This window comes from Nilaparvata lugens, chromosome 2 (assembly GCF_014356525.2).
Source record: "Nilaparvata lugens isolate BPH chromosome 2, ASM1435652v1, whole genome shotgun sequence".
Taxonomy (NCBI): Eukaryota; Metazoa; Arthropoda; class Insecta; order Hemiptera; family Delphacidae; genus Nilaparvata; species Nilaparvata lugens.
Window position 1 is genome coordinate 53,265,202 of NC_052505.1, and position 13,382 is coordinate 53,278,583.

The window sequence follows — 13,382 nt, forward strand, 5'->3', positions numbered from 1 at the left end:
AAACTTAAGGTCCTTATAACATGAGGACCCGACAATAAGAAATTCAATAAAATTCAATGCAAGATGGCGGAAAAAATGGCGGATGATTACTACAAAACCATGTTTTTCACGGTTTTCTCGGAAACGGCTCTAACGATTTCCTTCAAATTTATACTATGGATAGCTACTTATAAGCCCTATCAACTGACATGAGTCTCATTTCTGGGAAAATTGCAGGGGCTCCATAATATTCTTAAGAAAAATGGCGGATAATTACTAAAAAACCATGTTTTTCACGATTTTCTCAAAAACGACTTGACTAATTTATTTCAAATTCATATCCAGTATAGTTTTATTTATCAGCTCTATCAACTGGTATGAGTCTTTTTCATTGGAAACTAATGGGGTCCACCTCATCCTTGAGAAATGGACTTTGTAAACTTTTTCTCTTGCATGAAGTAGGTAGGTAGAGCAGTTTATAAAAAGAACACATAGTCGAGATTTTCATGTGTAGAACAGCTGTTTTGACGACTTTTAAAAATAATCATCGAATTCCACAATTTACACAAAGGAAAATGTACTCTGAAAACAATTATATATACACATATACAGTAGTCTGATCGTAGCTTCAAATATGTTGCCGCCAATCGTCATTATGTTATTCCTCTAAATTATTCTCGTTGAAGAATGAGGCTCACAGTTCAGTGAGCAAGGAAAGTTGTGTGAGTGTACCACACCAGATTTGTTGTATGCAGAATATCATCATAATATCAACACGTGGTGGCCAATATCGATCATCAATCCGTGAACTATTTCCCTTTTCATTTTTTACCTGCAAGATTACAGTTGAAAATCAATAATATTTCTCAATTTCAATTCGGAAGAATTGTTCAATCCTTTTTCAAGAATTAGAATTAATTCCCAACTTGTTATACTATCTTACTAAAACTATTCAGTACGTAATATCAATTCATTTGAATGATTACAGGTGTTAATCAACGTTCAAATAGATAGATGATCTTGCATAGGATATGTGAAAGCGTGCAAAGAATAGAAAACAAGACTCATTAAGTCTACTACTAGGATCATTGAAGACGGTATTTTCTCTCAGCTCAGCCCACTTTCTCCTGATTGGCCGAGAATTGAATAATACCGAGCTTGGAATTTGGTCAATAAGTGGCAACACTGTTGTTGGATCTAGTTTACACTCGATTTTCCTGATTGAATTCCTTGATTGGTTGAATAGCTATGATCTTATAATCATAATTAGCTCATATGCATGAGTAATGGGACCCTCAGAGGAGGCGTAAAAGTGCATCACAAATATCTGCCAAGGGACCCACATATCTTTAATCTAGCCCTGAATATTATTAAGGTGGAATTTGAGAAAGGGATTGTAACTTGGATATCAAATTCCGAACCAGGTAGGATAGAAAGGCAGTTGCATATTCGAACAAAAACCGCAGACTTGGAATATAAAAGTACGAGATCAGATATTCAGATGGAGGCATTCAATTGTGGCGAGCGTAATAGAACGTAAACGAAGACAGAGACAGAGACAGCTATATGATCGGTGAGTGCAGGCTAAGTGAATGACAGTAAAAGGAAGAATAAACCCAGATATAAAGGGAGGTAAAAGCTACTACAGCATGCAAAAGGAGATGGGTAAGAGGAGTGGAAGAGTAGGGGAGTATTGTGTCCTGTATCTTTTTATAAGGGGAGCGAATTGTTAGATAGCACACTCCATTCCTTTCAATTTCCGCTCGATTAGGGAGAAAGATCCAAAAGTGAGAAAGAGAGAGTTGCAACTCTATAGCACATGTACGTTTCTCTGAACCACCTCCATTCTTACTATTTTTCTCCTTCTTATTCTTCTTTCCCTTTTGCCACTTTACTGCAACTTGTCTGTAATACGCCTTCTGTTAATGCTATTATGGGGCCTCTTGCAACATATTACAATGTGCAATAGAAAGTAGCATTGTCAGTACCTTCAGCTCCCAGCTAACCAAACACCTTCTCACCTTCTCAATTCTTATCTTCTGTTCCTCCAAATTTTCATTTTCCTTCTGATTCCTTTTCTCAGTTTTTTCATTACTTGTTTTCAAGGCTTTTTACTTTCCTTGCCCTATTACCATAGGTAAGAAAAGTATTGCTTTCCGAAAAAAATTGAGGTACCCCAATTTCTAAATTTCTATACGTTTCAAGGTCCCCTGAGTCCAAAAAAGTAGAGTTTTTAGGTATTGGTCTGTATGTGTGTGTGTGTGTGTGTATGAGTGTATGTGCGTCTGTGTACACGATATCTCATCTCCCAATAAACAGAATGACTTGAAATTCAGAACTTGAGGTCCTTACACTATAAGGATTCGACACGAACAATTTCGATCAAATGCGATTCAAGATGGCGGCTAAAATGGCGAAAATGTTGTCAAAAACGGGGTTTTTCGCGATTTTCTCGAGAACGGCTCCAACGATTTTGATTAAAATTATACCTAGAGTAGTCATAGATAAGCTCTATAAACTGCTACAAGTCTCATACCTGTAAAAATTTCAGGAGCTCCGCCCCATCTATGCGAAGTTTGATTTTAGATTCTCAATTATCAGGCTTCAGATACAATTTGAACAAAAAATTTCGAGTGGAAAAGATTGAGCATGAGAATCTCTACAATTAATTTTCAGTAACATTTTCACCTAAAATTGAGAATAAGCTCGAAATTCGAGAAAATGTGATTATCCAATTATTGCAAACTGTTGGCCACTGTTGATTCTATTTAATGATTCACTATGAAGAGATAGCAGACCTCGTGTGTCTCCAGCGTTATTGCCCTGTCACCAGTTGGCTCAAATCTTTGAATAGTAGACTTGAGATGCGATGCGCAGGAACACTAGCGTCAGATGATCAAATTTCATAACGGCAAGGAAAGTTGTGTGAGTGCGCCACACCAGATTTTTTTTTTCAAGTGTCGTCTTTCCACTATTTCAATCTTATATTTCGTCTCCTAACTCTTCTTCATTCATCATTACTCCCTCTATTTTTGTAACATACAATATTATTTTTTTTTAAATACAATTAAATTTGTGGAAACATGAATTTATTTCACGCTATTTACAAACAGTTTTGAAATCACTAAACGCACAGTTCAACATACGGTGTTTACTCATCTTTCAATTCTTCTTTGATGCTTCCGTTGTAATACTTTAAGTTAGCGATAACATATTCAAGAATGATCAAAGAGCTTCCAAGCATCGTCCCACCGACCAACAGTTTTACCATAAATGGGCACCTTCTGGCAGGTGGTAGAGTAACGTTTGTTCTTTGTTGAGTCTTTTGGATTGCATTCCTATTTTCAGTGATGTTTTTCTTTTTCTGCTCAATATTATCATTATTCGTATTCTATTGCAGCTTCTTGTTTGACTTTACTATATTTTCTTCTTCAAGATCATATTTTGCTTTTTGGATTTTTCTTCAACTTTCTCCTCTGTGTAGTATATCGTATTTTCCATCACTTCTTTTTTTCATCTGCAATCACTAAAATAATCGTAGAGGTATTCTATTTTGTCGGTATCATCTTCTACCTCTTCTCTCGGAAGTTTGGCATATCGTATCTCTTTCATCGTCATGAGCTGGTGACCTCCCTTTCATATCGTTTCACAATATTTCTTCCCTCATAATCATTCTCCCCCACACTCCCAGCTCTTTCTCTGAACTTATCTATTTCATTCTGTTTCTGATTCTCTTTTCATCTCATGTCTCTCATACTTTCTAACATTGGAGTGATGAACTATTGTTATTGTTGTTATTCAATTAATTCATTTTATTCATTTTCGTTCCTCTTTGTTAGTAATTACACTCATCCACATACTATTGATATTAATAATTTTACCGTTATCCTACATAATGTTTTTCTCATCTGAAAATAATATTTTTATATCTCCAGTTACATATATGAATATCTTCTTCACTGGTCTTTTCCATTGATTTTTTCATGATTTTCTCACTTTGTAAATCTCAATTTTTCCTCAATATTAAATGGAAAAGACTGATAAATTGTCAAAAAACCATAGATTTATTGATACTTAAAATCTTTTTTTTCTAAGTAGCCTATCAATAAATCTGTGGTTTTTTGACAATTTCTCAGTCTTTTTTATTTAATATGAATACTATATATAGTTATATTAATATAACTTTTCAACTACACAAAAAGTGACTCAATTTTTTCATTGAAATAACTTTTATTTTTAAAATGAAATCCTCCTTTCATCCTTCTGATCTTTTTATGCCTTTCTTTACTGAATTCTTCCTATCTTCCTACTCCAACTTCTTCTTCATCTTCTCATCATCAACCTTCTCCTCTCACTATTCTTCTTCTTTTCCGGAAAATTGTTATAGGTAATTGCTCACCGTTGATGACATGCAGATTGACGGAAGCAGGCTGCGCGGTGGTGGGGACGCAGCTGTAGTTGCCAGTGTGTGCGGGCAGAGCGGCGCGAATGTGCAGTCGGCTGATCAGCTGTTGGCCGTCCACCCAGCTGGTGTCGATGGTCAGCTGGCGGTCAGCTGACGACACAATGGGCGCCACTCCGCGGTACCAGAAGACAGTGCCCAGAGCGTGAGGAGCCTGCGAAATGACGCACTGCAGCGTCACACTGCTGCCTCTGCGGACGTACACCTCCTGAGCACCCTGGATGTGCGCTTTGGACTCTGCAACATGTCAATCAATCAATCAATCAATGAATTTGTTCATTTGCCAGGAAAAAATTACAAAAAACTTTGCAAGAAAATAAATATATGCTACTGCACCAAATTGAAGCATATAGCTTGCATAAAAATTCAGGAATTGCTGATTTATTTAATCATTATCAGAAAAAATGTCATTGAACATTATATAATTGGCAATTAATCTCCTTATTTGAAACATCGAAGATAATTATCATGTAGTATGAAATGAAGATTCAATTATCCTACTAGAAGTTACTATGGACTATATTATTAAGCTCATACATTTTGCATTGTAGGAAGGAAGGCTCAAGAGTCATGATATTTGGGAAAATCTTCAAATCGATTATCCAAATTCCAAGATTAAAACTGAAAAAACTTAACTTCCTGAACTTAATGAAATGCGTCAAGTGTTGTGGTAATCATGTAACCTAAGCTTCATGAGAGGTTTAGCAAAAATATTTAATTCCAACTTATACTATAAATAAAATAACAGGGACCATGCCTGGTCTGTGAATCAGAAAGTCATTTTTCAGAAATTACTCGTATATGTTCAAAGAGTGTAAAATGAGGTTGTTTTGAGGAAAAATGATGAAGATGGAGAGAAATTGAGTTAATAGCTGAGAGATAAGAAGAAAGATAGAAGAAGGAGTAAAAGAAGAAGATGATGGGGAGTGGAAGGGAAAAGAGGAAAAGAGGAAGAGGATTTTGAAGGAAAAAATAAGAAGAAAAAGAAGGAAGAATAATGAGAAGGAAATGATAAATAATAGAGCATGAAGTAAAAGATGATTAAAGCAAATGTGGGTTACGTTGGCAACTACTTTCAGACTGGTGTACTTTTATTATCCGGAACGTTATAACAGCTCGGCAGTGTTTCTGGTTATAGTTTGTTCAGCTATTATTCAAGATAAGATTTTTGCACTTGCCAGGAAGACTCACCGAGCTCGAAGCCTTTGCATTGCTCGTCTTCCACTAAATTATCCACAGCAAATTGAATAGCTGCTAAACAGTGCTGGTTCACAAAAATGAAACCGATTTCAGAAACCTCTCATCCTTTTATGGCGGTCTCGTGAAACTACTGCAAAATAGCAGAGCGGGTCATTCAGGTTAATCTTTCTTGAAATATATAATATTTTCATAAATTTGATGAATAGAGAGGTCATTTCGAAAAACTTTACTTTTCGAGATTCTTGATATGAGAGAAAAAAATACATTTCGAACTACAACCAGCTCGATTTATTTCGTGCAAGGGCAATTTCTATGATCTTATTATCAAATTTTCATCAATTCCATAGAATCGAAATATTTCTCTCAGAACTTGCTATGGAATTCTCATCGATTAGGCAATGATATTAAAATATTTTTCTCAATTTTATTGTGAAATTTGAACTGATTTCGTGGAAATGGTTTCGGAATGTTTTTCACATTTTATTTGCTCTATATTTTGTTTGCGGGAGAGATCGGCAATGTTAAATTCATGATTCTCTCATATTCCCTCAATGCGGTTGAATTGATCATTAAATTATGAAATTATAATCCGATAGCCGCGATCAGATCTCATTTCCATGTCCATGGAAATTGATTTCTGATAAGTTGGAGAGATTATCAAAGAATGTCCTTAAAATACCTGATATTATGGAATTTGGCATTGACGTGTTCACTCCATTCCAATGAAAAATGTCGATGATTTCATGGTTGATCGAATTGATCAAATAGAATATTTTTCCCAACAAGCCCCGAGATGATACGTGTAAGACTTCAAAAATGAATAATGATATTAAAAATGAATAGATTACAAACATATGTGAAAACTAGCCGTCAGGCTCGCTTCGCTCGCCATATCCGTCTAGCCAGGGGGCTCCGCCCCCTGGACCCCCGACTGGATCGGCCAAGGATGAAATCAGCCGGCTCGCTTCGCTCGCCTGAATTTTTCATTTGAGCATTTTTATCATATGTTAGGACAATCAAGTCGGAGGCCAGACTACGTCTGGCTCAACGGATATGGCGAGCGAAGCGAGCCTGACGGCTAGTAATATAATATTCCCAGGATTGAAGTAGCAGTGCCCAATCAATTTTTCTGCGATAAATGCATTTAAATCTTCAACTTGGTGCCAACCTGACAAAGTCAAACTCAACTTAATGCCTACCTGACAAAATTATTAATTTAGTTGTCAGTTAACAACTGTTTCGAAGAGGTACTCTATCTAGTCTAGATTATAGTTCTATAGTAACATATGATATGGAAATTTCAATTATAATTAAGAGATTGGGAGAAGAAGAATGTACATGCTAAAAGACGAACTTAAAACCCTTAAAAACAACCCTTAGAGTTAAAATATTGCCAACAGATTTCTTAGTGCGCCTCTAAAGTGCCAACTGAACATACCTACCAAATTTGAACGTTTTTGGTCCGGTAGATTTTTAGTACTGCGAGTGAGTGAGTGAGTGAGTGAGTAAGTGAGTGAGTCAGTCAGTCAGTCAGTCAGTCAGTGAGTGAGTGCCATTTCGCTTTTATAGATAATTATAAAAACTCCATCAAGTATGAATGAACAATTGCTACAATATGAGAAAAAAAAATATAATAATATGTTGTATTGTAGCCACACAGTTTTTATTCTACTGCTATTTATTACTTTATTACTTTAAACGCACATTTGCATCACCTCCGTCGAAAATAAAAGTTATTAATCAAAGAAATACAATGATTTAAAACCTTGCAATGTTACCGAAAAATTGTGCTCTAATGGATTTCAGTCGTGTAGCCTTCTGTTACTATTAACAAAGTCAAATGGTAAGGCATACCAAAAGGATTTGCAACTACATAAAACTCCTGCTTTGCCTCTTATTTCCGGGTTACAGTATTCTGTTTCAACAGAAATAATTCCCCCACAATTGCTTTATTGTATTAATACGCATAGAAGATACTCTATGATCTTAGATGATCATAGATGATACTCTATGATCTATGATCTTGAATTCTTGTGAATTCAAGTCTCGAGAAAAGTTTCTCCAAATCGTTCATTTGTAGTATCCACTTTTCAAGTTTTTTTTATCGGTAGGAATGTGTTGTTTCCCGATTTCATTCAAGACTCTGGAAGAATTATATAAATAGTAAGGTGTGCACATTTCTTTATATGGTTGAGGTGGAACAAAATAGCTCTCGGATCTCAAGGTCTGTCTCCCCTCCACCCATATAGCTCCCAATTTCCGTATTTTCAATAGAATCTCCGCAGTACCTTTGTAGAAATACAAATATCGGAGTGGTAGCATTTTCCAAACTCTAAATGAGTGTCATGAAGAATGTTTTATCGGCGTCATATCAATGACCCTAGTTTTATGGTTTTTACAACTCAAAGTGGCCTTACCTCAGAGAAGTAGGCACCTTCCCAATCAATCACCCATAATTCAGTCTGCTTTGTACTAAACATTTGAAAAATATATTTGAAATCCGGGCATAGATATCCGAGAGAAATTCCTGCAAGTAATGTAAAGCCGATTCTTGGCCCTATATGTATCGAAAATGCTCAGCCCACCTTAGATTGTAGTCTACCGTTACACCAAGGTATCTTATGGTTTTGGCATGTGGAATAGTTTTACAGTTGCAGTTAATCTGGTTACAGTGGAATTTGTGAATGGGTATTGAAAGTATAGGTGAATTATTGTGTCTCTCTATATTTCTAAGGTTTGAATGAATAAACTTCGTTCTCTTCATATTCAATTTGAATCTATTTTTTTGCAAACCAATCTATCAGGTTCGGGATATCCTAATATTTATAGTACATCATACTCTTCAGTTCTGCTATGGATGTTGCAGAATAAGTCAGTGCTGTTTCATTGGCATATGTATGTTCAACATACAATTCTCAACTAGAACTACATGAATTAGGCGTGAGTATCAAATTAAAACGAAGAAAAGCTGTTTTGGTTTTTTCTCATTCTTGAAGGAGACTACTTCTCCCTATGTTTGGTAATATTAGCTTATGTCCCTTGTTTTAGAAAACCAGTAAAGATATTTTGATCTGTTTTTCTCCACTGATAGGTAGGCTCTTCATCCACAAGTGGAACTAAAATTATCTATTTCTCTCGAAATTTCAGCAAAAAAGTTTTTTTTTCATGATCACTGAAAAAATAAAAAAAAATCTTTAAATTTTTTTTACAGATATATTTATTTATTTTAGCTCCAATCATATATTTATTCCATTGATATAAACATATGAGAAAAATCAGCTCAATATCTCTATTGGTTTCTGAAGAAAAGGAACAGGAAGTTGAAAAAATATGATTCTAAGAAAATCGCGAAAAATCAAAAAAGTTAGTAATTACACAATTTTAGAACTGTCCTGGAGCAAAAGATGGCATATTTTCGTCTTCAATTGGTCTTCCAGTCTCCTATTCAACACATGTCTTTGTTGTCTGATCTTTATTGAGTTCTTTTAGTTCTTCTTGTCCCTCATTGATATGCCTTTTATCCAACATCTTCATCACTCCTATACAATTTATCCCAGCCCTGACACCAATTTTCCAAAATATCATGCACTTTCCTATGTGTCCATCATTGAAGTTTGTTACCACCTCATATACATCAACCCCACAAATAATTGCTTGAAATATGATTACAAATCACATTATTTACAGACTCATTCACATTTTGCGTTCTACCCTGAACACAGATTAACAATTTCATTATGAATAAATCAGCTGTTGGATTCAGGTTATGCAATGTATGAGTCATAGAAAAGGGAATAAATGAGGTGATATCCAGAGAAATAGTAATATATATGAAATTTATTCACAGTAGAATCTGAAATTATCTGTAAAAATAACCGCATGTTATGCATTCTTCCAATAATTATTGAAATATTTCTAGACACCCAATCGATAGAAACCTATGTCATTTTAATGAGGAAGATTTGAACTAGATTTAAAGAAGCCAAAAAATTTAATTTGATATTTTTTGAAAAGTGGGATATTCCAATGAAATACAAGGCCGGTGTGTGTCAAAAGGTCCCTCCCCATTTATATCTATATTGGAAACTCACATTGGAAGGAGGTTGGAAGATTGTTGCTCAGATGAGGAAGCATAATAGTATTGTCTGACATTTAGCCAACTAAATTCAATACCCCAACCAGAAATTTGATCAACTTATGAAATATGCTATCACATACTTAATATCAGTAGACGATAGAAAAGAAAACATATTTTAGAATAACTTATGCGCTATTCAAACTATTTTTATCTGCTCTCCAAATCTTGAACTTGCGGACTGGAGTCGGCAATATTGTTTCTAGCTGATAAATTTTACAACTTTTCCCGATAGAAAGCGCTGTTGCAATGCAAGCCAGATGACTGTTTCTTAATTTTTTTTATTTCGAATTATGTTGCAAAAGAAAGCAATAACGTAAGTTTTCAAAATTATTTGATTTGCAGTTTCTATAAAGGAGAAAAAATGTTGTGTACATCACAAAGTGAAAAATGCTTTTTCTCCATCAGGGGAATTGTTGCCCTCGGCTTCGCATCGGACATCAAGCAGTTTCTATAAATGTAGTTGGAGGAAAAATGTTGTGTACATCACAAAGTGAAAAATGCTTTTTCTCCATCAGGGAAATTGTTGCCCTCGGCTTCGCCTCGGACATCAAGCTTTCCCCTAAGAGAGAAAAAGCTGTATTTCTCAATCTAGAATAATTCAAATTACTATTGTATTTTCCTTTTTTTATATTCCCTGTGAAAAAAGATAAATATTTGCATGTGATACTTGCATATTTCCCAAACACCATCGACGAGTGCATGGATACATTCCTTGGCTTGTTGCTCGCGAACCAGTATCGCGCGATCTGCGATCACCCTGCGTACTGCACGCGTTCTGTTTGTGTGCGGCGCAGCAACAATTAGTATTTAGGTTCATCTGTAAACCTCATCGGGTTGTATGTTCTATATTTTCATCTGTTTGTTTTGTAATTGAAACAAAACTTTTAAAAGGTGTTATATATATATATTCAAAATTATGAATTTAGTTGTCAGTTAACAACTGTTTCGAAGAGGTACTCTATCTAGTCTAGATTATAGTTCTATAGTAACATATGATATGGAAATTTCAATTATAATTAAGAGATTGGGAGAAGAAGAATGTACATGCTAAAAGACGAACTTAAAACCCTTAAAAACAACCCTTAGAGTTAAAATATTGCCAACAGATTTCTTAGTGCGCCTCTAAAGTGCCAACTGAACATACCTACCAAATTTGAACGTTTTTGGTCCGGTAGATTTTTAGTACTGCGAGTGAGTGAGTGAGTGAGTGAGTGAGTGAGTGAGTGAGTCAGTCAGTCAGTCAGTCAGTCAGTGAGTGAGTGCCATTTCGCTTTTATAGATAATTATAAAAACTCCATCAAGTATGAATGAACAATTGCTACAATATGAGAAAAAAAATATAATAATATGTTGTATTGTAGCCACACAGTTTTTATTCTACTGCTATTTATTACTTTATTACTTTAAACGCACATTTGCATCACCTCCGTCGAAAATAAAAGTTATTAATCAAAGAAATACAATGATTTAAAACCTTGCAATGTTACCGAAAAATTGTGCTCTAATGGATTTCAGTCGTGTAGCCTTCTGTTACTATTAACAAAGTCAAATGGTAAGGCATACCAAAAGGATTTGCAACTACATAAAACTCCTGCTTTGCCTCTTATTTCCGGGTTACAGTATTCTGTTTCAACAGAAATAATTCCCCCACAATTGCTTTATTGTATTAATACGCATAGAAGATACTCTATGATCTTAGATGATCATAGATGATACTCTATGATCTATGATCTTGAATTCTTGTGAATTCAAGTCTCGAGAAAAGTTTCTCCAAATCGTTCATTTGTAGTATCCACTTTTCAAGTTTTTTTTATCGGTAGGAATGTGTTGTTTCCCGATTTCATTCAAGACTCTGGAAGAATTATATAAATAGTAAGGTGTGCATATTTCTTTATATGGTTGAGGTGGAACAAAATAGCTCTCGGATCTCAAGGTCTGTCTCCCCTCCACCCATATAGCTCCCAATTTCCGTATTTTCAATAGAATCTCCGCAGTACCTTTGTAGAAATACAAATATCGGAGTGGTAGCATTTTCCAAACTCTAAATGAGTGTCATGAAGAATGTTTTATCGGCGTCATATCAATGACCCTAGTTTTATGGTTTTTACAACTCAAAGTGGCCTTACCTCAGAGAAGTAGGCACCTTCCCAATCAATCAACCCATAATTCAGTCTGCTTTGTACTAAACATTTGAAAAATATATTTGAAATCCGGGCATAGATATCCGAGAGAAATTCCTGCAAGTAATGTAAAGCCGATTCTTGGCCCTATATGTATCGAAAAATGCTCAGCCCACCTTAGATTGTAGTCTACCGTTACACCAAGGTATCTTATGGTTTTGGCATGTGGAATAGTTTTACAGTTGCAGTTAATCTGGTTACAGTGGAATTTGTGAATGGGTATTGAAAGTATAGGTGAATTATTGTGTCTCTCTATATTTCTAAGGTTTGAATGAATAAACTTCGTTCTCTTCATATTCAATTTGAATCTATTTTTTTGCAAACCAATCTATCAGGTTCGGGATATCCTAATATTTATAGTACATCATACTCTTCAGTTCTGCTATGGATGTTGCAGAATAAGTCAGTGCTGTTTCATTGGCATATGTATGTTCAACATACAATTCTCAACTAGAACTACATGAATTAGGCGTGAGTATCAAATTAAAACGAAGAAAAGCTGTTTTGGTTTTTTCTCATTCTTGAAGGAGACTACTTCTCCCTATGTTTGGTAATATTAGCTTATGTCCCTTGTTTTAGAAAACCAGTAAAGATATTTTGATCTGTTTTTCTCCACTGATAGGTAGGCTCTTCATCCACAAGTGGAACTAAAATTATCTATTTCTCTCGAAATTTCAGCAAAAAAGTTTTTTTTTCATGATCACTGAAAAAATAAAAAAAAATCTTTAATTTTTTTTACAGATATATTTATTTATTTTAGCTCCAATCATATATTTATTCCATTGATATAAACATATGAGAAAAATCAGCTCAATATCTCTATTGGTTTCTGAAGAAAAGGAACAGGAAGTTGAAAAAATATGATTCTAAGAAAATCGCGAAAAATCAAAAAAGTTAGTAATTACACAATTTTAGAACTGTCCTGGAGCAAAAGATGGCATATTTTCGTCTTCAATTGGTCTTCCAGTCTCCTATTCAACACATGTCTTTGTTGTCTGATCTTTATTGAGTTCTTTTAGTTCTTCTTGTCCCTCATTGATATGCCTTTTATCCAACATCTTCATCACTCCTATACAATTTATCCCAGCCCTGACACCAATTTTCCAAAATATCATGCACTTTCCTATGTGTCCATCATTGAAGTTTGTTACCACCTCATATACATCAACCCCACAAATAATTGCTTGAAATATGATTACAAATCACATTATTTACAGACTCATTCACATTTTGCGTTCTACCCTGAACACAGATTAACAATTTCATTATGAATAAATCAGCTGTTGGATTCAGGTTATGCAATGTATGAGTCATAGAAAAGGGAATAAATGAGGTGATATCCAGAGAAATAGTAATATATATGAAATTTATTCACAGTAGAATCTGAAATTATCTGTAAAAATAACCGCATGTTATGCATTCT

At 34.8% G+C, this 13,382-nt stretch overlaps 1 protein-coding gene across 1 annotated transcript in view; it reads right to left on the reverse strand.

The window, feature by feature from the left end:
• Positions 1-13,382, reverse strand: part of LOC111052577 (zwei Ig domain protein zig-8) — a 475,708-nt gene that overhangs the window by 5,531 nt on the left and 456,795 nt on the right. Inside the window, exon 4 of the mRNA XM_039421498.1 lies at positions 4,379-4,678. Within this exon, the coding sequence (XP_039277432.1) occupies positions 4,379-4,678 (300 nt within the window). The remainder of the gene's footprint in view (positions 1-4,378; positions 4,679-13,382) is intronic.